Here is a 24,755-nt window from a genome sequence, read left to right on the forward strand (position 1 = left end):
ACCTGTACTACTGGTTCCACTCTCCATTTTTAAACAGCTTTTATGGCTTGGCTACACTTTGAAGACATGTATAGCAGCAACTATGACATTCAGGTTGGGCTTTAGCAATGCAATTTAGGAATTTAACTTTTGCTGTGTTAAATCTACTTAATGTTCCCTTGAAGGTTAAGCAGATGTAAGTTGGTACATAATCTATGTACAAACTCACATGCACAGAGAAGCTAGGGAATAAGTAAGCTTTACAAATGCTAAGCAGGTGGTAGGGGATTGCAGATGGATAGTTCAAAGCCATCTGCTGAAAGAGGCTCTTCTTCAGACTACAGTCCTGCTCCTTTTAAAGATTCAGCTACAGTGAAAACAGTAGGTGATCATACAGCTGCTGTGGCATCTGCTGATGGAGAGGACCGCTCCAAGAAGACAATGAAGAACAAATGTATTCTGGGAACCTACTACCAAACAATCAAAAATTGTACAAACTCAGATAATTTTCCCTTTCAAAAACACCAGTGAAATAAAACGAGAAAAGGGAAGCATAGTCACGAAATGAAACTGCAGGGCACAATATATTAAATAGAAAACATAGTTCCCTCTTCACCCATTTATGCATCTTATCTGAGGAAAAAATAATAATTTCAAGCTCAAATGCTCCTCACTCACTTTTGCAGATTTTTTAAAAAAGCAAACATCTTAAAAGCACAGCCAAAGGTAGGCAACAAGCAAAAGTAAATCTACATTTGGAAGAACATACATTGCACATTCCTATCCAAATATAGTAAAGGTAAAGGTTTCCCTTGACATTCATTCTAGTCATGTCCAACTCTGGGGAGTGGAGCTCATCTCCATTTCTAGGTCAAAGATCCACCATAGACACCTCCTAGGTCATGTGGCCAGCATGACTGCATGGAGTGCCACTACCTTCCTACAGAAGTGGTACCTATTGATCTACTCACATTTGCATGCTTTCAAACTGCTAGGTTGGCAGAAGCTGGACCTAACAGCCGAAGCTCACCCTACTCCCTGGATTCGAATTGCCAACCTTTCGGTCAGCAAGTTCAGCAGCTCAGTGATTTAACCCACTGAACCACCAGCGGGCCCTACAGATCTAATCTGTATGAAACATTTAGTAAATAAAAAAGAAGAGGCTTTGCAACAGTTTCTCCCTGCTCCCTCCCTTTAGCTTTTTGATTTGATAAGTTATATAGTGAGGAAGACATGAGCCATTTGTTGCACAACATGGGTAGCGACAAAATAGCATACTTTACATGTTATGGAGAAATGCTTTTCAGGAATTAATGAATGGATAAAAGGAGTGTGGGCAGAAAAAACAAGGCTGATAATGATGTACTAGAGGTTTGTTTTTTTTATTAAGCAAAAGTGAATACACATCTCCAAGCTCCGGAATAAAATGACTACATGGGGTATGTCTCTCAACAGAAATTTCAGTGACAACTTCTTATTTTCCAGCTGGGAGCTTGGTTGTTAGGAATTGTTCTGTTCAAGCAGCTTGATGGCCATTGCAGAATACAAAAGTACTTTGGGGGAAACATTAGCTTGCTCCTCAATGGATAGTTGTCATTTTGACTCTTTGGAGGAACTTCCTCCCATCCTCTCTGTTTCCTCAATCTATTCCCAAGAGCACTTAGATTTGAGGACTCTCTGAACTTTCTTGCTCCAGTTCTTCTATAGACTTTTTCTTTGTCCTAGATTTCATATAGTCCAAATTTTATTGTTGACCTTCTTAAAAGCCATCCTTGATCTTGGCTAAAATCTGAGCTGCTATGGCCCTAAACAGAAAAAAGCTAGCTATGTTACATTTTATCCTTATGGAGACACTTAATGGTTTTACAAATAAGAGCTCTAAAAACAAAACAATCACATACAATAAAATGTTTCCCTGTAGAAAAATTCAACAATAACATTCAGTCCAGTTGGCACTTGGAGAATTGGGAAGTTAAACAAGTGCAGTTTTTTTTAACTTCTTATAAAAAGATGTAGCAGCTTAGCAAAGAAAAGAAGTTAAATAATCTGAGGATGTCCACAGAGTTTCAGCTGCTGGCCCTGCTGTCTTCCTGAACCTGAATTAATCTTCCTGCTGTTGAGTTTATCTTTCAAAATGATTTTTCTAAAAAGGCTGCTCCAAAAGCAAAACTGGAGGAAGAATAAAACAGCAGGCCCTACAACTTATTTCCAAATTGCCTGATATTGAACATGAAGAACACAAAGTAAATAACCATTTCCTGACCAAAATACATCCCAATATATCCAGACTGAGATAGCTGAACATAGGTCCCATGAAAATCTATGGGACGAATTAGATAGGACTGAATTAAATCAATTTATTTCAATGGGACCTTCATTTGGATCAAGTCATTGTATGCTGCTCTCACTGTATACAAGCCTTGCCGAATGTTTTAGCAAATGCTTAATACTCCAAGTTAAACCTAGAATAGAGTTTTTCAAATTTAGTACAAAAAAAATTGCAAACCATAAAGATACAAATCCAACCTATCTCAACACATTCAAAGTATTTTCTGGAAACATTTTTGTTTTGAACTTCAGCAAATGTTCAAACGAGGGAAATACCACAATGCCCTAATTGCAAGCAAAATCTTGTCCCTTCATTTTAAATGAAATTGTGTATAAGTACAGCTGATCTCCACATTTAAAAGGTGTATACATTTAAGTTACTTATTATATTGACAAGGTGTTTAGGTATCCATAATAAAGGAATAAAGTGAGTATTACTAAACGGAGGCCAACCTTCAAGTTGATGCGATCCAGGAGGTCTTCAACAGATTTGGGCTGAGGTGGTCTTCCCTTCCGACGCCTTCTAGTGGGCCTTTTTGGCTTCTCTTCCTCTTCATTTAACACATCAACATAGATAAACTTGAAAGTACCCACTTTATTGTTCAATAGACCCATCCAGGTGCCCATTGGCGGCTTGCTAATTATATCAATGATATCTCCCTTCTGTAGGTGAGAGAAAGCAAAAATATATGTTTGAGAAGCCCATAGGAATCTGCAAATAATTACATCAATCTTAAAAATGATTATGACTTAACACTGGCATCTCGAATAGAAGAGAATATCAGTTCTTTATGGGTCAAAACATTAAGCTTATCAGTTTTCCTTTAAAAAATAAAACTCGACAATGCAGAATTGACTTATCTACATAATATGTTAGAACCACAATGTTTATAAAACAAAGTACTTCTGATGTAATCTTCTATATACAGAATATTTGGAGATGCATACTGTATGTACCCAATTTTTGACTAACAATTATTTCAATGACCTAATGCTAGAACTAAATCTCTATTCTTTTTGCTGATTTTTGAAATAATTAAGTAGAACAGAAATGCATTTGCAATACAAACTTCCAGTTTTGAGATAACTTAAGAGTGAGCTTTCTTGGTATTTAAAGAAGCAACCTCTCTACCCTGGGTCATCAGAAAAATTCTCAGCATCACAATTATTTCAAAATACCAACTACTGCTTGACTATCAGGATATCAGACATAGGGAGAGGCAAGTTTCATCATGGTCTACACACATGAAGCAGAGCGACCATGAGCATTTAGGCTCTGCCACCTTCCACCATTATTTTCATGTATTCTTTAGTTAAATAATCAAAAACGATTAACGATTCTGAGAAAAGTACAATAGCACACACTAGGAAATACAGGGTAAAACCCCCCCACTTTGCTTGGATGTTTCTGTGGGTAATATACCCAAATTAAAAGTGGCACTAAAACAAAAATAAAATACCTTGAGTTTTAGAGAATCAGTATCATATGGGCTGGGGGTAAAATCAGTGTGAACCCTGGCCCGCCCACAAAATGGCCCTCTGTATGGAAGTTCTTCGTCATCCCCATCTTCAGACTTGACGCTTTCTCTGTTGCTGGCTGAGGAGTCTGTGGTGCTCACTGTCTGCCCACCTGTTTCCAATATAAAAAGGGAAGAATTGAAAGTGTGCACATATACAGACACCATCCTATACATTAAACGAGCTAGAAGCATTTTGATAGTTAACAGTATTTCTGCCAAAATTATAGGTAAGACAAGATAGCAAACACAAAAAGTTTCAAGCTTTTCTTGTTTTTGGTATTTTTAAATACTAGTTTTAAAAAGTGACCTACATTTACTAGCTCCCAAGGAATCCCTCTCCTCATATACTGTTTGCCACATTACAAGCTTTCTTAGCATAGGCAGAAAGAAAATCCAACAAAAAATATATCAAGCTGAAATCTCTCTTATTTTCTCAAGTCTTTTAAATCTGCCTTCAATAGGCTCTTGACTGCTGGGCTTATTGGGACTTAACGTATGTATTCCCTCTCCTAAAATGAAGCAAAGGTGGTAAGAGACCATCAGTGAGATCTGGCAAACTAAACCAAATTCCTGGTTCCAGTGGAACTTGTATAAATGTCGATTATCATGTTTCTACTCTAATTGGAAATAACAAATACATTTGGATCAGCAAAAGTGCAATCCTACTTGGCAAAGATGGCTAGGGTCCAGGTGATTTGACACTCTGCCACCTGAATCTGCTATATTTAATACCCTCAGATTAGGATATTGGAGATGTTTTAGGACTACTTTCACCTCTGCATTCTGGCTGTGATGGTGAGTGGGAAGGTTTTGGAACTGATATAATACACATATTCCCTGCCCTGCTCCTTCAACAGCTCTTTTGCTGTCTAATACTAATAGACTGTTCTATGAGACTACATTTGATCTGGGACGAATACAAGGATTAAGAATGAACCCACCACCTTTGTGTGGGCCAATTTCATGATGCTTTTGCTCCTGGTGGTTGTTTCAGGCCCAGGAGAGACTTTTTAAATATAGGAAATTAACTAGAAGTTGACGTCCTTTTTAAGGAAATGAACTAGAAGTTGATGTCCTAATTCTAAAACGGTTGGATGAGGGTGGGACAAAAACATGGCAAAACTATCCCCCTCTGTCCCTCAGAATTGACCCCCCCTAAGCACTCATAAAGAACCAGTGGAGTGCACAATATTTGCTCATCTGGCTTAATAATCACATTAGATCAATTCATCTAAACTTGGTGGTGTTGGAATATCCTGATTATTACTTACTCATTGAGCTCTGGCCACTTAGGGAGCTTCTCAGGCTCTCTACTGAACCCCCAGCTTTTAATTTGGGTTTGTCCAGAGAATCGGTATCTGGCTGCGGTGACTGCGGAGATTGCGGCATGACCTCCAGGTTGGAGTCCTGGAAGAAAATTAACATATCAGTTATCTTTTGGCTGTAAATTGTGCATGATACAGCAACCGTAAAGCACAATGATACATTTCAAATACCAATATGGGCTTTCCTTATCCTTGTGTTAAAATACTTTCTGTCAAATCAGGCAAGAAAGTAAAAGACTCATTTGATGGGTTTTTATTTATTTTGTGTCAAAAGCATTGCATAAATAAGTATAAAAATGATAAAAAACAAAGGGAACACAAGTGGTTAAATAATTTTTGACCAAAAACGGGCAACAGTGACTGCATTGTCCGTAGCTTTAAACAATTCTTCCTCTGTGCATGAGGTAGGGCATTGTAGACAAGCATACATATGCAAGGTTGTTTGTTCTGCTCCACAGTTGCACAAAGGGGAAGATTCTTCTAGGTAGTGCCATTTTGCCATGTTGTCTTTTGATCTGCCCATTCTACCTCTGAATCTGTTCAGGGACTTCCAGGTTGCCTGTTCTTGGTTTGTCCTTGGAGGCAGACCCTCGTGGGAGGCCACCCAGTTGGAATTTCCTGATTTAGCTGCCCAGAGGGATATTCTTGCTGTTGCTGGGGGAACATTAAGAGGAGTGATGGTTCTCATGAAGCTTTTCCTTGATTTGAGTCTACTTGGAGGAGGCTGACGGCCATGCAAAGGATAGCTTTCACGGTGTTCAATCTTATTTGATGGTAGTACGAATTATATTTGTGATTTTGCTGTTTTATTGTGTCTTATAAAGTTAAAATATATCCAGTCAAACCAGGCAAGAAAGTATAAGACTACCGTATATTCCGGCATATAAGACGACTGGGCGTATAAGACGACCCCCAATTTTTCCAGTTAAAATATAGAGTTTGGGATATACTCGCCGTATAAGACCACCCCTCTTCCAATGCACACCAAATAATTTTTTAAAAAAATCAGATTTGAATTCAATATGGTAATTTGAATTCAAATGCTTATGACATGCAGGTTCCTATGAAAGGGACATTGTACCTTACATTGGACATTATAGTTGCTCTTCCTCCCTTGAATTTCATTTACGCTCTGGGTCGTTTCCATCATGCTGGCAAGTATGAAAGCAGGCTTTAAATGGTTCAGATTACATGTATGTTGGCATAGAAGCTTGCATGCAAATAGAAGTCAGGCTTTGTACGATGAGTACTGAGGTGAAGGCAAAGCATTTGTAGAATTTTTATCTATAAGCAGTCTTTATAAATCAGGACCTCCTATCAGAAGAGAGGGGCAGATTGGACCTCATCCTTCAGAAATGTAGCATTTGGCATGGCACATGTTTACTGGGTCACATCTTGACATGTCTTCATCCTTAAATCACCGTGACAGCTTGAATTGTTATAGAGTTTTTCAAGAACATAGCCAGGTGATGTTTAATTGTTAGAAGGGGAAAAGAGATCAGAAAAGAGGAAAGGGGACCCTGGGTCAATAAGAGCTTTCCAGTTTGACTTCTGTCAAAAATGAAATGCAAAGATACAGGATGGGGGACACGTGGCTCGAGAGCGGTATGTGTGAAAAAGATCTTGGGGTCCTTGTGGACAACAAGTTAAACATGAGCCAACAATGTCATGCGGTGGCAAAACAAAACAAAACAAAAAAAAAAAAAACCAATGGGATGTTGGCCTGCATCAATAGGAGCATAGTGTCTAGATCCAGGGAAGTCATGCTCCCCATGCTCTATTCTGCCGTGGTTAGACCAAACCTGGAATTACATTGTGTCCAATTCTGGGCACCACAACTGAAGGGAGATGTTGATAAGCTGGAATGTGTCCAGAGGAAGAGGGTGACTAAAATGATCAAGGGTCTGGAGAACAAGCCCTATGAGGAGCGGCTTAAAGAGCTGGGCATGTTTAGCCTGAAGAAGAGAAGGCTGAGAGGAGACATGGTGAGAGCCATGTATAAATATGTGAGAAGAAGTCATAGGGAGGAGAGAGCAGGCCAAGGGTCTGGAGATCAAGCCCTATGAGGAGTGGCTTAAAGAGCTGGGCATGTTTAGCCTGAAGAAGAGAAGGCTGAGAGGATACATGATGAGAGCCATGTATAAATATGTGAGAAGAAGTAATAGGGAGGAGAGAGCAGGTCAAGGGTCTGGAGATCAAGCCCTATGAGGAGTGGCTTAAAGAGCTGGGCAATGGCATTTTTAGCCTGAAGAAGAGAAGGCTGAGATGATACATGATGAGAGCCATGTATAAATATGTGAGAAGAAGTCATAGGGAGGAGAGAGCAGGCCAAGGGTCTGGAGATCAAGCCCTATGAGGAGTGGCTTAAAGAGCTGGGCATGTTTAACCTGGAGAAGGCTGAGAGGAGACATGATGAGACCCTATGTAAATATGTGAGGGGAAGTCATAGGGGAGGCACAGGGAGGGAGGGGGCGAGGAGGAGCAGCGGCAGGCTTCGCTACCAAGCTGGCAGCATGGTAGCCTACTGGGCTGTCTTCACCTTCGCAGGCATTGAGTTGGGTCCGCCTCTGCCCTCCATCTCAGTGTAGCTGCTGCAGGAGGGAGCCAAAGCCAGAGGGGCGGGGCCTCTCGCTGCTCCGCCCCACCCCCGCAGATGGCCCCGCCCCCGGTTCCGCCCCCCCGCTCCGTCTTCAACTCCTGCTGCTTTACCAGGCGGGCGAGGGTGTTTGCATGCAAAGCTAGCAGCAGACCAGTGGCGGAGGGGACAGCACAGCATGCAAACACCCTCGCCGGTCTGGTAAAGCAGCAGGAGTTGAAGCCGGAGCGAGGGGGGCGGGGCGGAACCGGGGGCGGGGCCATCTGCGAGGGCGGGGCGGAGCAGCGAGAGGCCCCGCCCCTCTGGCTTTGGCTCCTTCCTGCAGCAGCTACACTGAGATGGAGGGCAGAGGCGGACCCAACTCAATGCCTGCGAAGGTGAAGACAGCCCAGTAGGCTACCATGCTGCCAGCTTGGTAGCGAAGCCTGCCGCTGCTCCTCCTCGCCCCCTCCCCCCTCCCTCCCTCCCCCCGCCCTCCCTCCTCCTCAGGCTCCACCACGCGGGGATGCCAAGGGCGAGGGACACGAGGGAAAAATGATCCAAAAAAATTTATGCCGGGGTACAAGACGACTCCCCATTTTTGAGATGATTTTTCAGGCTTAGAAAGTCGTCTTGTACCCCGGAATATACGGTAATTTGACTGCAATACCAATTATATTTAGTATTTACTTGTGATATTGCTCTTTTATTATGTCTTATGTGTAATTTGCTGAAGATGGATAGAAAAAAGTTAAGACACTGTAAATGAAACGGCAGATAGAGTCACAGAAATATTACAGCTTGGATTGAATAACTAGCACATTCTTTTTTACATAGTGTTAAACTGAATTAAACTGTCAGTGCAACTCAGTTATGAAATCTGTAAACAAAGCAAAAATATTTTACATAAAAGGTAATGGGTACTTTCCCTCATTCCTTCATTCAAGGAACAAGACAGATTCAAAATATCTGGGAACTATCTTAATCTCTTTATGTTCATATGTGGATGCGGTGTGTGCACGTATTCTGGTAGCAAATACTGTAAAGCATTTGTAGTTGAAATATTACAATGCATGAAAATAAGACGAGACAATATCTGAGTCTATCTGCGGTGAGAAATTAAAATAAACCTGCTGATATACAAGAATTGCTGCATATTCCACAGGCATGCAATCACAAACCATTTGAATAAAGCCTGTTATTTACTTGCTGCCGAGTCATCAGGAAACATCTTCCCACAAATCAAGCAAATTTCTAGAGAGAATTTGAGAAGCAAAGCCACAGATTGCTAATAAGAAAGGGCCTTCCATTTTTCCTAATGTCTGTACGTCTTGTATTCCAGTCTTAAGGACTTTTGCCACTGTTATCTTACATATGTCCATGAACTGAATCTTACTAAATCAGATACTGAAATGGAAAATGCCTTAAATTGTGGGCAAATGAAGTCCCAGGAAAGGGTCATAAAAACAAGTATTCTACGGTCATCCTATTTATTTCACAGGTCCTATTTATTTCACAGGAGCCCCTGGTGGCGCAGTGGGTTAAAGCGCTGAGCTGCTAAGCTTGTTGACTGAAAGGTTGCAAGTTCGATTCCGGGGAGCGGTGTGAGCTTCCGCTGTCAGCCCCAGCTTCTGCCAACCTAGCAGTTCGAAAACATGCAAATGTGAGTAGATCAATAGGTACCGCTCCAGCGGGAAGGTAACGGCGATCCATGCAGTCATGCTGGTCACATGACCTTGGAGGTGTCTACGGACAACGCCGGCTCTTCGGCTTAGAAATGGAAATGAGCACCATACTCCAGAGTTGGGCACGACTGGACTTAATGTCAGGAGAAAACCATTACCTTTGCCTAAAGTCAGTTACAAAATGAAGAGGATGCTTATAGATGGATTGTGTGGTAACCTCCACAAATGGGGCATAGCTCACTATGTTTTAAAAGAATGGGACACATCTGGTTCATTTTGTATAAATACAGTTTTATGTTTCTTTCTTTGTAATTGTGGGGAAGTATGGTAAACAGGATAATAATAATCATAAACATAATCATCATAATCATCTTTATTTATACCCCGCCACCATCTCCCCAACGGGGACTCGGGGCGGCTTACATGAGGCCAACAACACATTACAATAAAATAAAATAAAACCAACGCATAAAACAACAACACAATAAATACATAAAACATGAGAATACAGTAAATAATATAAAATACAATAAAGGTCATTCACAATCCCAGTGACAGTAAGCGGGCCACTAATACTAAAAACTCAGGGTGAGATAGGAATTGAGCAGATTATTTGTGAGGGAGAGCACATAAAAACAGGGTCGTAGAAACAGGCCTTCATACAAGCCGGGGTGGGTGGGTAGTGTACTGCCTGTGCAAATAAAATGCAGAGCACCCCATGAAGAACTGGGTCTGGCAATGCCATCATTGGTTTTAAGACTCAATTCTGAAATGCTCATTGGACTTGCTGTGACCCTAAATTAAACCAAAGAAAGTTATCTGTAATATTCTAACATCTCTTTAGATCATATTGGGTTTTCCAGGCTATTTTTCAGTACAGAACACGGAGCAAAATACAATGGGCCATTGCTCTTCTTTGACTAATAACAACAGGATTGTTCCTAGTTGTATGAATCTATGTTATGAGGAATGCCATTTGCAAGTATTTGGCTGTGTTAACAATGTTGCTTGGTTTTTTCGTCTAGTACTGGAGTTTAGTACCAGTCTAATCCGGCAGACCTGAGCCATGGACGATGATTGTTCTAACATGTCAGCATCAGTGAGAAACACAACAGACAATGCTATTTTCATTCCAGGGGACTGACACAATTGGGGACGTGAGAGTAAATCACAATAGACTTTATCTGGACAGATAATACCAATTGCCTCATATCTGTGCAGAGACACAGGCATATTCTTTATTTGGTGCAGCAAATGACAAGACAGTGAACAAACAGGCATCCAAGAGCTACCTCGGAATATTTTTGGCTTGAACTCAGTTTCATGTCATTGGAGATAAGAACAGAGAGAGTAAAAGGCAAGGACCAGATACCCAGATTTGTCATGAGAATATAATTCCAACTGCTTTCTTAGGATATAAAGATAAATGCATGCTGTGATGCACTTCTTTATCAATGACCAGCTTTCATCCCCTGAATATTTAGTAACGGTGCAGTGTTTCTTCCTGATTATACAACTGTCCTCTAGAGGGCGATATTTCATCAATGGAAAGCCCTGCAGATATGCCAATGCTTATGGTTGCCTGCCAGAGATTACTTGTTAGGCATATAGCTCAAGTGGAAAGACTGATGAAAAAACAAAAATAAAAAAGTGCTGGGTATTTTGACAACCCACCAAACCAAATTGAATGAAACCTGCCAAATGCAACATGCTTGGAAAAATAGAATTTAGCCAAAGAAAACTGAAAGTGCAGCTGTAAAATAATACACTTTCACAATTCATTTTAAGGGCTCATTATATGGAACTCTGCAGTGAAGCAATAAAATACAGAATAGAAATCCATCCGATGAGACACCATGTCCATATGCTGGACAAAACAGATTTTAGGCTTACAGACAAAACTGCTTTTTTGCCCTATGTATAGTTACTGTTGATGGTGACTTGATAAGAGGCCTTTGTGTCTCAGAAACACAACAAAAAGATACTCAGCTCTTCTCAGTAATGGATTCCCACAGTTGAAAATAACCTCCCTGTCCATATTTTTAATAGATTACTATTAATAGGATAAACATTCCAGTAATATTTGAATGGTCACCTCTATTTTTAATCTGTGAAGATTATTTTTTCTGTAAACACTTCCTTATTCTCAAACACTGAAGAACAGAATAGGACACTATTCATTTTCAGTGGAAGTTATTTGCAGGATTTGTTGCTGAGGCCAACATAGGAAAAAGTAATACCGTGCAGAGATTCCTTCAAAGAAAAACAACTGAGAGTCCCTTTCTTCTAGCTACTAAGTCTCATTGTTGAGCTCAATGGTAGGAGAAAAAGCAGGAACCTTTCCTTCAGTTTAGATCTAGCACCATGACCTACTAGATTATTGCCTATTATGTGAAAGATTTTGGGGAACAGGCTAACCAAGTGAAGAGAGTTCATGAGTAATGTGCAAGTTCCAAAGTCTTTTCAGTCTCAAAGCAAGGTATCCAAACTTGAGGAATTCGTCCACCAAAGGCAGGAAGCCAGGGTGGGAATGTGGAAAACCATCAAAGCTGGGAAAAGCTTTCCTGGACAGCTGTTGGTCTCACTTGATTCTCCTCTCATTAAAAACAATACAATTTAATGGGTCATTTTAGGTTTTTAGGGCTGTATGACTATGTTCTAGAAGCATTCTCTCCTGACGTTTCACCTGCATCTATGGCAGGCATCCTCAGAGATTGTGAGGTCTGTTGGAATCTAGGAAAATAGGCTTTATATATCTGTGGAAAGTCCAGGGTGGGAGAAAAAACTTTCATCTGTTGGAGCTAGGTGTGAATGTTTCAATTGGCCACCTTGATTAGCATTTGATGTCCTAACAGTTTTAAGTTACTGCCTGGGGGAATTCTTTGTTGAGAGGTGATTAGCTGTTCCTGTTTGTTTCTTCTCTGGAGTTCCCCTGTGTTTGAGTTTTGTTCTTTAGGCCATCAAATGCTAAGCAAAGGGGCCCTTTCACACTACCTTGCAATTACTCCACTTAAGCTGCCGTGGTTGCATCCTGTGGAGTCCTGGGGTTTCTGGCTGTGAATTCAACGTGCGGCTCCATAAACTGCAAATCCCAGGATTCCATAGGATGGAACCATGGCAGTAAAAACGAACCATAGAACTGTGAATATATAGTTCAGAAGTGGCCAACTGTGGAAAGCCCATCAAATGTATTACACCATGGAGGGGTACACTCCTGCAAAAGAATTAAAATACTACAAAATTCTCCCAAATGCTCTCTATGTTTTTACCTCTCTCTCCTACATGTTTTAGGTCCAAGAAAATGCCCCGTGAGGGTAGGGCATACAAGACCCACAGGATGCATTTTGCCCATCTCTGATGCAGTATGAGAAGCTTCAGGACTAGAAGCATTGTGCAGGTGGGACTATGGCCAGGAACACCTCTGTATAGCTACAGGTAGTTTGAATCAACTACCTGTAGCTATACAGGTGTTCCTGGCCATAGCTCCTACCTTCACAATGCTTCTAGTCCTGAAGCTTTTCATACTGCATCAGTGATGGGCAAAATCCTCCAAAATCCAAAATCACCCACAGGGTGGTGGTGGTGGTGGTGGTGGTGGTTGTTGTTGTTGTTATTATTATTATTATTATTATTATTAAAGCCTATAATAGAGACTTTAGTTATATCCAGGCTACATTGCTGCAACACATCCCCTTTGACTTTTAGAATAGAATAGAGTAATTTTATTGTCATTGTACATTGTACAATGAAATTAAATGCCATCCCCAGTCACATTATATATGCAGAATTTCAAAACAAATCACCTTCCCTTCCATGTTTGAATCTCTGTTGCACAACACCTAATGCCACATCAGTGTGAAATCATAGAGTTCAATATAGTCATAGCTCTAGGATAAAAGCTACTCCTCAGTCTATTTGTTCTTGTTTTTATCATCCTATACTGTTTGCTAGATGGTAGTAATTAAAAAAGAATAAATAAAAGACTTGCTTTTATTGAAAGCTCAGCGAGTAAATATAGGATGAGCATCCCTTTTCCAGAATGGTTGGAACCATGAATATTTTGGATTTACATTTAATTTTTTTGAATACCTATGTTTGCATATATCTACATAATGAAATATCTTGAACATGAGATTCTAAACATGAAATTCATATGCGTTTCAGATATACCGTATATTCCGGCATATAAGACGACTGGGCATATAAGACGACCCCCAACTTTTCTAGCTAAAATATAGAGTTTGGGATATACTCGCCGTATAAGACCACCCCTCTTCCAATGCACACCAAATAAAATTTTAAAAAAATCAGATTTGACTTCAATATGGTAATTTTAATTCAAATGCTTCTGACATGCAGGTTCCTATGAGGGGGACATTGTACCTTACATTGGACATTATAGTTGTTCTTCCTCCCTTGAATTTCATTTACACTCTGGGTCCTTTACACCATGCTGGCAAGTATGAAAGCAGGCTTTAAATGGTTCAGATTACATGTATGTTGGCATAGAAGCTTGCATGCAAATAGAAGTCAGGCTTTGTACGATGAGTACTGAGGTGAAGGCAAAGCATTTGTAGAATTTTTATCTATAAGCAGTCTTTATAAATCAGGACCTCCTATCAGAAGAGAGGGGCAGGTTGGACCCTCATCCTTCAGAAATGTAGCATTTGGCATGGCACATGTTTACTTGGTCACATCTTGACATGTCTTCATCCTTAAATCACTGTGACAGCTTGAATTGTTTTAGAGTTTCTCAAGAACACAGCCAGGTGATGTTTAATTGTTAGAAGGGGAAAAGAGATCAGAAAAGAGGAAGGAGGGCCCTGGGTCAATAAGAGCTTTCCAGTTTGACTTCTGTCAAAACTGAAATGCAAAGATACATGATGGGGGACGCGTGGCTCGAGAGCGGTATGTGTGAAAAAGATCTTGGGGTCTTTGTGGACAACAAGTTAAACATGAGCCAACAATGTCATGCGGTGGCAAAAAAAAAACCCAATAGGATTTTGGCCTGCATCAATAGGAGCATAGCGTCTAGATCAAGGGAAGTCATGCTCCCCATGCTCTATTCTGCCTTGGTTAGACCAAACCTGGAATTACATTGTGTCCAATTCTGGGCACCACAACTGAAGGGAGATGTTGACAAGCTGGAATGAGTCCAGAGGAAGAGGGTGACTAAAATGATCAAGGGTCTGGAGAACAAGCCCTATGAGGAGCGGCTTAAAGAGCTGGATATGTTTAGTCTGAAGAAGAGAAGAATGAGAGGAGACATGATGAGAGCCATGTATAAATATGTGAGAGGAAGTCATAGGGAGGAGAGAGCAGATCAAGGGTCTGGAGATCAAGCCCTATGAGGAGTGGCTTAAAGAGCTGGGCATGTTTAGCTTGAAGAAGAGAAGGCTGAGAGGAGACATGATGACAGCCATGTATAAATATGTGAGAAGAAGTCATAGGGAGGAGAGAGCAGATCAAGGGTCTGGAGAACAAGCCCTATGAGGAGTGGCTTAAAGAGCTGGGCATGTTTAGTCTGAAGAAGAGAAGGCTGAGAGGAGACATGATGAGAGCCATGTATAAATATGTGAGAGAAAGTCATAGGGAGGGCGAAGGGAGGGAGGGAGGGGGCGAGGAGGAGGAGCGGCAGCCTTTGCTACCAATCTGGCAGCGTGGTAGCCTACTGGGCTGTCTTCACCCTCACAGGCATTGAGTTGGGTCCGCCTCCGCCCTCCATCTCAGAACAGCTGCTGCAGGAGGGAGCCAAAGCCAGGGGGCGGGGGCGGGGCCTCTGGCTGCTCCGCCCCATCCCCGCAGAGGGCCCCGCCCCCCAGTCCCACCCCCGTGCTCCGTCTTCAACTCCTGCTGCTTTACCAGGCCGGCGGGGGTGTTTGCATGCTATAATGTCCCCTCCGCCACTGGTCTGCTGCTAGCTCTGCCTCTGGCCTCAAAGCCAGAGCAACTGCCGAGGGAACCAAAACCGGAGCGTGGGGCGGGGCCATGAGGGGTGGGGTCCTCTTCTCCCACTGCCTCCCCGCTCCGGGTTTGGTTCCCTCGGCAGTTGCTCTGGCTTTGAGGCCAGAGGCGGAGGTAGCAGCAGACCAGTGGCGGAGGGGACAGCACAGCATGCAAACACCTCTGCCGGCCTGGTAAAGCAGCAGGAGTTGAAGCCTCCACGCGGGGGGGGGGGGGGGAGGGACCGGGGGGGGACCCTCCACGGGGGGGCGGAGTGTCCAGAGGCCCCACCCCCACTCCTCCAGCTTTGGCTCCTGTTCTGGGATAGAGGGCGGAGGCGGAGCCCACTGAATGCCGGCGAGGATGACGACAGCCCAGTAGGCTACCATGCTGCCAGCTTGGTAGCGAAGCCTGCCGCTGCTCCTCCTTGCCCCCTCCCTCCCTCCGCCCTCCCTCCTCCTCAGGCTCCACCACGCGGTGACGCCAAGGGCGAGGGACACGAGGGAAAATGATCCAAAAAAATTTATGCCGGGGTACAAGACGACTCCCCACTTTTGAGATGATTTTCCAGGCTTAGAAAGTCATCTTGTACCCCGGAATATACGGTACTTTAAATCCATATAGCCCGTGAATAATGGTAAACACAATATTATTAATAATTTTGTGCATGAAACAAAGTTTGTGTACTCTGAACATTAGAAAGTAAAGGTGTTGATCTCAGCCATGTATGTGGGTGATTTTGGATTTTGGAGGATTTTGTATATCTGAAGAACGGATGCTCAACCTGTAAAAGGAGAACGCCATTATCTGAAGGCATTGCAAATAGATTACAATTAGAGCATTCCCTCCCGAGGGAAAAATCTCTCTCCTTGGAGATGTGCCAGTGGCAGACAAAGATCTTTTCTTTAAGGCTGGCTTCTGGCAACTAACTGACAATAAGGGCAGAATGTGGTGGTGGGGAGGGGACTTTCATCTCAGATTTGCTTTGAAATTGTACTTCCTTTGGTTATTGTTCTAATAGACTATGGAATCATGTTCTTCTAATATTGTTTTTAAATGTATATTTCTTATTTAATTTATTTGTATCTATCAGTTCTACTTCCAAGAATGACCATCTACAGTTGGAAAATATTCCCCCCAAATTTCCAAAAGGTAAACCTTTTGTTATTTTATATATTTACTACACCATTGTATCATTAATGGGTTTTGGTATTCACGGGACTCCTGAACCAAACCCCAAAGGATACCAAGAGTCCCTTCTTTAAGGAAAAATGAAAGTATATAAATAAATACCTTATACTACTTACACCAACAAAATTGTTTGAAAGCACAGTATTCTTACTATCACCCCCCTTCCCTTGAAAATGTATCACTCAACCAATCTTAGTATGGCTATGATACAAATGATCTGTTGAAAGCTACATAATAATAACAATAACAATAACAACAACAGCCCTTTATTTGGGTTGTGGTAGGTTTTTCAGGTTTTATAGCCATGTTCTAGAAGCGTTCTCTCCTGACGTTTCGCCTGCATCTATGGCAGGCATCCTCAGAGATTGTGAGACCTCACAATCTCCGAGGATGCCTGCCAAAAATGCAGGCGAAACGTCAGGAGAGAATGCTTCTAGAACATGGCTATACAGCCTGAAAAACCTACAACAATCCAGTGATTCCAGCCATGAAAGCCTTCGATAACCCTTCATTTATATCCTGCCATCATCTCCCAAAAGGGACTTGGGGCGGCTTACAAGGCACTACAAGTGTACTATATAACATAAACAATACATGAGTTTAAACACAATACCACATAAAAGTTATAAACACAAGCACTATTAACACATAAAATAAAAACAGTTTAAAATGCAATAATGCAGTAATGAATGCATGTTATTTATAGTAATTCGTGAGATTTTGCAACACAAGATGATTAAAAAAACACGATATTGAAATTATATGAACAAGTGTATATCCTACAAGCAATTGAATAAATTGAGTTCCTAGTTTTTATGTGATTTTCTTCCCCTTTCTTCTGAACATTAGCCAACCAGGTCACTTGAGCACCAGCTTTGGACACATTTCTAGCTGGTTTGGGAGGAAAGTAGGGAAGTTAAGTCTTTCTTTACAAATTTCTCTGGAATTACCCATTCTAGCAACATTACGTCCAGCATTGCATATTGACTCATGCAAGACTTTTCACTATGAGCAGATAATTGGTCAAGGACAATTTCTACCACATTGTGTGCATTTATACTTTAAGACAAAGTGCTATGTGTGGCTACATGAGGGAGAAGAAATATTTTAAGTGGAAAAATAATTAGAACATAGAAAACTTTTGAAAGCAAACATATTATAAATTTGTAATTTGATTTTCTATAAAGTGGACTAAGTGATTGTTGAAAGAAATGCAAAGCTTTGAAATTCTGAACAGGTACCAAGAAGTAACTTTGACATTGTTGAAGGAAGTATATAAAGCTATTCATTGTTCTTAGTTCTGTGAACAACCAGGCAAATATGGAATGAAATCATATACTTTATTGGCCTCTCAATCCTAACCTCTTTTTATGATTTCATTGAAGTTCTTTTCACTGTAAATAGTTTTGAAAAGCTGTTGGAATTGCTTTACTACAGAATACCCTTGGGGAGTTTCTATACTTTCTATAGTTATGCTGTAGCTCAATGATGTCTCAAATCATAGCTATAAAGAATGAGTATTTACAGTGGAAGGTAAAGCATCCAGCAGTTTCATTTAAAGCAAACGAGCAAATGAACAAACTTGCATACCTGCTCTGCCAAGGAGCTGCTGTATTTTTTAGACATCCTTTTCCTCATGGTCTCTTTTACAGATTTCACCTTTTTACCAAGGGATATGCGAGAAGTCGAAGGGGATTTGATCACTTCTTTGTAAATAAATTCACCATCTTTCCCCTGTAAAATGAAAGGAAAGTCAAGTAAACACTGTCAGCCTTCAGTATCTTAAGAGCCCCAGAACAAATGCAAAAAAGAGACCACAGATGAAATGGACTTTTGCTTGCCTTTCATAAGACTTCACAAAAACACAGCATCTGCTTCTGCTAAAGTGTTTTCTGTAATATCCCCATGGATCATTTCATGGGGGAAATGATATCAGTGCTTCTAACCTGTGTGCGAATGATGGCCTCATTTATGAAGTCGTGATTGCTTATGAAGCTGTATAAGATTGCTTTTCACTTTCCCTTTCCCTCTTCTCTGCACATGCTTGCCTGAGTTTCCTAGCACAGCCATACTTTGCAATAAATCAGAGGCACATTTGAACTACAGTCTTATGGCACTTGTGACTCCACTTTAATTGCCACATAAGCCTCCTCTGTTAATCTGGTGTTGGTATCTGTCCTTCTCTAAAAAATTTTTAAAAACTGTACTAAATTATCATTCCTTGCATACAAAAATATATTAATATCAAGAAGGTGAAAGAAGCAGCTGAATTTCTGAATTAAGCCTACAGAATCAATAAAGTATTTAAAATAAAGAAGAAAGGGCAAGAAAGATATAAAGAATCAGTTGAAATGCAGCAAGATCCTTCATGGCAGTGGTTCCCAATCTGTAGATCTCCAGTGTTTTGGCCTACAACTCCCGGCCAGTTTACCAGCTGTTAGGATTTCTGGGAGTTGAAGGTCAAAATATTTGGGGATGCATAGGCTGAGAACTGCTGCTTTATGAACTATTAGAAAACTAACTGTGTTATATCAAGTCTGGGTCTATGCAACTCACCACTCCAATGGTACAAATGGCAATCTGGATACTTCCAGAAAGTCACAAAAGGCAACCAGTCTAGTAGACTCAAGTGCCTTGAAATAAAGAGATTCTGTTCTGTTACCATAGATAATAACGACAAGCGCATCATCTGGGAATCTGCCTAATCCTTTTAAAGAGGTATCAAAGATAGTGGCCATTGCTTGTAACAGTGAATTCTACAAGTTAATGCACTTCTGTTTGTCAAGAACCTACCGCAGCTCAATTTCACCGAATAATCTTGAGTTCCAAGAAGAAAAGAGAAGAATAACAATTCTTCAGTCCTGGGCCCAGTACTGTTCAATACCTTTATTAATGAAGGTTTAGAGGGTATGCTTATCAGGGGAGATAAAGGGGGGTATGATAATAATAATAATGACGACAATGACAATGATGATGATGATGACACCAAGTTAAAAGAGATAGCTAATACTCCAGAGGACAAGATCAAAATTCAAAATGACCATATCAGATTAGAGAGCTGGGCCAAAAATAACAAAAATAATTTCAACAAGGACAGATGTGAGATGTTTAGGCAGAAAAAATGAAATGCGAAAATACAGGATGGGCTCGACAACTGTACATGTGAAAAAGGTCTTGTACTCTTCATGGACAACAAGTTGAACATGAGTCAAAAGTGTGATGCAGCAACTTAAAAAGCTAATGGGATTTTGGGCTGCATCAAAAGGAATATAATGTCTAGATCAAGGGAAGTCATGATGCTTCTCTATTCTGCTTTGGTTAGACCTCACCTGGAATACTGTGTCCAATTCTGGGCATCACAGTTCAAAAGAGATATTGACAAGCTGGAAGGTGTCCAGAGGAGGGTAACTAAAATGATCAAGGGTTTAGAGACCATGCCCTATGAGGAGTGTCCTAAAGAACTGGGTATTTTTAGCTTTCAGAAGAGAAGGTTCCTGCAAACCTTAAAACTAGGACTCGGAACAGTGGGTTCAAATTACAGGAAAGTCGATTCCACCTGAAAATTAGGAAGAACTTCCTGACCGTACAAGCTGTTCAACAGTGGAACTTTCTGCCTTGGAGTGTGGTGAAAGCTCCTTCCTTGGAAACTTTTAAACAGAGGCTAGATGGCCATCTGTCAGGGATACTTTGATTGTGCTTTTCCTGCATGGCAGGGGGTTGAACTAGATGGCCCATGTGGTCTCTTCCAACTTTATGGTACTTTGATTCTATGAGGAGTAGAGTTTATTTTTAAAGAGGAAAGACTCTTTTGTGAGTTCAGCCTGCTGCAGCTCCAGCTGCAGCTCACCACACCTCACCCTGGAAAGTCCAGCCATCTGTCCAATATTCCAGTTGGGAATTTTTCCGAACCATTTCCATCTCACACTCACACACCGTGTCAGCAGCTCAGGATTTCAAAGAGATTTGGATGTTTTCAGACAATAGGAGGATGCATTTCAGTAACAGAACTCTGGATTCAACTTGAATTTTCCCCTAGACTGCTCTCAACAAATGCCTTGTGTGAGTACAAAGCTAACTCCAGGAGTAGGAAAAACAAAAGCTTTAGAAGTCAAAATTATACTCTATAGCAACAGTGGCGAACCTATGGCATACATACCAGAAGAGGTACACAGTATCCTCTCTACTGGCATGTGCGCCGTCACCTGCCCCCCCCCCCCAAATCTGACCCTGAATTTAACTGATTTTAACTGAGAATGCTCTCTTCATGCTTATTTACTATCCTCAGTGCTGTGTTATGCCTGAGTTATGTGAGGAATGTGGCTTTATTCAGTGGGTGGATATTTTTAAATGATGCGGAAGGGATGCTTCTCACTGATTTGATCCTCCTGGCCCGTATCCTGCCTGGCATGCAAAAGCCATGAATCACAAGTGTCAGAAGGGAGGAGACAGATGATTTCGGCCAGAGATCCCCATCTTCCTGGCATGTGCAGAAGAAAAGAAAATGGCTTGTGGTTGCCTAGGTAACACCTATTTTCACCTGTCCCCACGTTACATTTCCCAAGTGAGAGCGAAAATACACAAGTGCAAAATGATATCAAACAAATTAGAAAGCTCAGAAAAAAGATACTGCTTCTGAGCAGGCACAAGGTTGATTGTGATTTCAGATCTAATTATGAGATAAAGAAGAATCAAATTGTGCATTCCTGCTGCTTGCCAAACAGACTGCCAGTTTTTTTCCTCCCTTGTGCTAAATCTTCAAAAAGAAGGTTTGCAGTGACATGGTAAAAATTGGAGGTCCCATATTGAGACTGGCCTGTCACTCAGAGAAACTTCCCAGCCAGTCGATATTAAAAAGATTACCCACTGAACCTAAGCTTCTGCCTCCATACCGTAAACTGCCATTAAGTTTCTGTGTGGCTTAGAAAAAGGCAGGACTGATCCTGAACATTGTGCTGAACCTCTTTGAACGTCAGATGTAAATGTCTTTTCTAAGCTCCAAAACAAGATCTGTCTCCTTATGTTAAAAACAGCTCTTTGCAGTGACAATACAATCATAATTCCATTTAATCTAAATGAACATTAGTGTACGTTACATGCAAAAAGTTTAGATCCAAACTGTATTTTCATTACATTAATTACATAATAACAGACATTAATTTATTTTAGGTTGGTGTTCTGACCAGCAATTTCAATTGTTATTATTATATGACATGCAGTTCACATGGATAGATAGTGTGTAGTGAAGTACATCTCAAAATAAGGTTCAAAATGTTGAGTTGTCAGCTCAGTTTGTATGAGCTGAAAATAGATGCTACTTTTCTGAACCTTAGAAATACTACCATGGGAATTAGCACTATATTATTAAGTCAGTATAAATGCCACTATCAGGATACAAATAAGAAAATACAGGTAGTTTTGTATCTGAACCCGTATCTTACACTCACCATCTGATCCAAATTATTTCCAGTGTGCAGCGAGCGATTAGTCAAGTCAAAACCACCAAAGCTGCAGGTCCTCTGTGAAGTAAGAAAGAGATTTGTCAAACGGGCTACAAATAAACTGGAATCCATATGTTCCAAAATACACCACACAAAGAAATGAATTATACAAATAATGATAAAAAGTAAAACATGATGAGAAACTTAAAAGATTCTGGCGTTATATTCATGCGTCATCATGTTGCTTGTTTTAAAACCACTGAGTTTCACTTTTAAAAAAACCACTGGTTCAGGATGCTTCACAAATGAGTATCTGAAAAATTTCTGAAGGAATGCTATCTCATAATTGTTCCTAGCTCCACTTTTTGCTAAGGGGATACAAGAACAACATAAAAACTTTTTACGTAACTGAAATCTACATTGCACTGGAACAATTGTGGAAGCAAATAAAGTCCAGAATTTGAAGGAAGGGTTCTGCTTCTCTTATCAAAACCTCACCCTACTTCCCTCTGAAATCTCTATGGATTCTCAACATCTGATCAGTATAACTAGGGAACCACAAATGGAGTACTCTTTTTGGTCTCAAACAGAAGTGCAGAAGTCTGTATGTGTGTATAAGAAGTTTCTGACATAATGTGGTCATTTTAGACCAATCATCAAGAAACTCTATGTACCTATCGAAACATAGTAGGTCTGGGAAACCTCTCAGAAGATATCCTTAATTCTTCATCAAATCAGCTATTTCCCTTAACTTTTCCCTGGAAGGTAAATGAGTAAGGATCCAATTCTTGGAAAGCATTAGCTCCTTATTTCCCACCAAGGCCTCTATGATACAATGCAGCTTTGTTAATGCTACAAGAGAAAGTAGGTTATATTTAAAGAGGCACAATCTACCAGAATGAATCATTTTCAGTTCATCAAGCCAAGCCAGAAATACCAATACTGTTAGCATTGATCGTAGTTTTGTCACCTACACATCAACATTTTATGGCACCCCTTTCTTATACAAATTTTTAAAAAGCACACTTGGTAAAGCTACATTTTCATAATTAGGCAGGAAATACTTGGGTCTTGCTCATAGCCCTCACTTATAAACATATACAGGCAGTCCCATAGTTATGAACAATATAGGTTCGGAAGGTTTGTTCTTAAGTTGAGTCTGTATGTAAGTCGGAAAAAGGACATTTCAAAAGTGTAACTCCAGCCAAATATATATATATGGGGGGGGGGGGTTAGGGAGTGGGAGGTTTGGATAGCATAGCGAAGAGTTAACACCCCTGTTGTGTTTGTTTTGCTGTCTGTTCCCCTGTTCAGAAGATTTCACCTCACTTTCTGTCCCTGTGATAATCAGATTTGGAAAAATTTGGCTTGTTGAGGAAACAAGGATTGGTGATAAAGCTTCGGTGGAGACCCCCGTTCCCCGTAATAACTCTTCCAGGAGTGAATTTCCTCCCTAGAGGTAGATTCTCTCACTTCCTGTTGTCTCACCCCCATCTGTAACTATGAGTTGTTTGTAAGTCATATGTTTGTAACTCGGGGACTGCCTGCACTGCACTGAACAATTGCTATTAAATTTTACAGGAGGAATTTCATCTCTTTTTGAAGGCAACCAGCCTGGATGTTCTCTTATTAGTGTCCGTTCCCCCCCCCCCCCCCTTCTATCCTATCTTAGAGTAATTATAAAACCTTTCAGAAAAGAAAGGTATAAGAACTGGGATTCAATTATTATCCCATATCATACAGTATTATACCAGCAAGGTGTCACATTGATGCATTACAGGAAACACCTCCATTATATTCTTATATAAAGTATTTTGCTAGTGTGTAATCCAATTTATCTTGACTAGCAAGCTGCCTCTAAAAACCTGCATTAACAAAGCATCTATTTGTCAAACAGACCTGGTTGGTGACCAGGAATTAAAATTAACTTCAAAAAACAAAACCAAACCCAAAAAACAAAACCCTGAGAAGTTATCAGGCAATTACCAACAAAGTTAATAGATGAACATATGGTTTTAAAAAGCAACAGGAAATGAAAGGAAATGAAAACTTAACATCTATAAATATCTAAAGAGATTAAACAAGCCTGTTTGCAGCCAATACATGTTACTTATGAATGTATACTTACCACAAAAGTCAATGCTGGGCTGTGTGATATCATGTGTGGTGCAAACAAAGCTACAGCCAAAATATATTTTGGGGGAATATGTTGAATGGACCATAAAACTGAATGTCACATCAGTATTTAGATCAGGGGTCCTCAAACTTTTTAAACAGTCCCTCAAACTGTTGGAGGACCGGAATATAATTTGAAGAAAAAAAAAAAGAATGAATTCCTATGCATACTGCACATATCTTATTTGTAGTGCAAAAAGCACTTGAAAACTATACAACAATTAAAATGAAGAACAATTTTAACAAATATAACCTTATTAGTATTTCAATGGGAAGTGTGGGCCTGCTTTTGGCTGTTGAGATAGGATTGTTGTTGTTATTGTTGTTCTTGTTGTGTGCTTTCAAGCCATTTCAGACTTTGGTTGACCGTGAGCAAGGGCCAGGTAAATGACCTTGGAGGGCCGTATCCAGCCCCCGGGCCTTAGTTTGAGGACCCCTGATTTAGATATTCAAGTTAAACTGCTGATGTTTGTTTTTAAGCACTTACTCCATATCTTCCAATGGGTTGATGAATGATGTGCCAAACAAAGCCAGTGGATGAAAAATAATTGGGGGCTTCAACACAATCCAAAAACATATTGATACACATTCAAAAG

At 40.6% G+C, this 24,755-nt stretch overlaps 1 protein-coding gene across 5 annotated transcripts in view; it reads right to left on the minus strand.

The window, feature by feature from the left end:
- Positions 1-24,755, minus strand: part of SASH1 (SAM and SH3 domain containing 1) — a 655,322-nt gene that overhangs the window by 12,760 nt on the left and 617,807 nt on the right. For all 5 annotated transcript variants that reach the window (XM_060753531.2, XM_067466133.1, XM_067466128.1 and 2 more), the window contains 5 exons: positions 21,991-22,062; positions 18,137-18,280; positions 5,099-5,234; positions 3,768-3,937; positions 2,761-2,970 (listed from right to left, as the gene is read on the minus strand). In XM_060753531.2, the coding sequence (XP_060609514.2) occupies positions 2,761-2,970; positions 3,768-3,937; positions 5,099-5,234; positions 18,137-18,280; positions 21,991-22,062 (732 nt within the window). The remainder of the gene's footprint in view (positions 1-2,760; positions 2,971-3,767; positions 3,938-5,098; positions 5,235-18,136; positions 18,281-21,990; positions 22,063-24,755) is intronic.

Source organism: Anolis sagrei, chromosome 1, assembly GCF_037176765.1.
Source record: "Anolis sagrei isolate rAnoSag1 chromosome 1, rAnoSag1.mat, whole genome shotgun sequence".
In the NCBI taxonomy this organism is placed as follows: Eukaryota; Metazoa; Chordata; class Lepidosauria; order Squamata; family Dactyloidae; genus Anolis; species Anolis sagrei.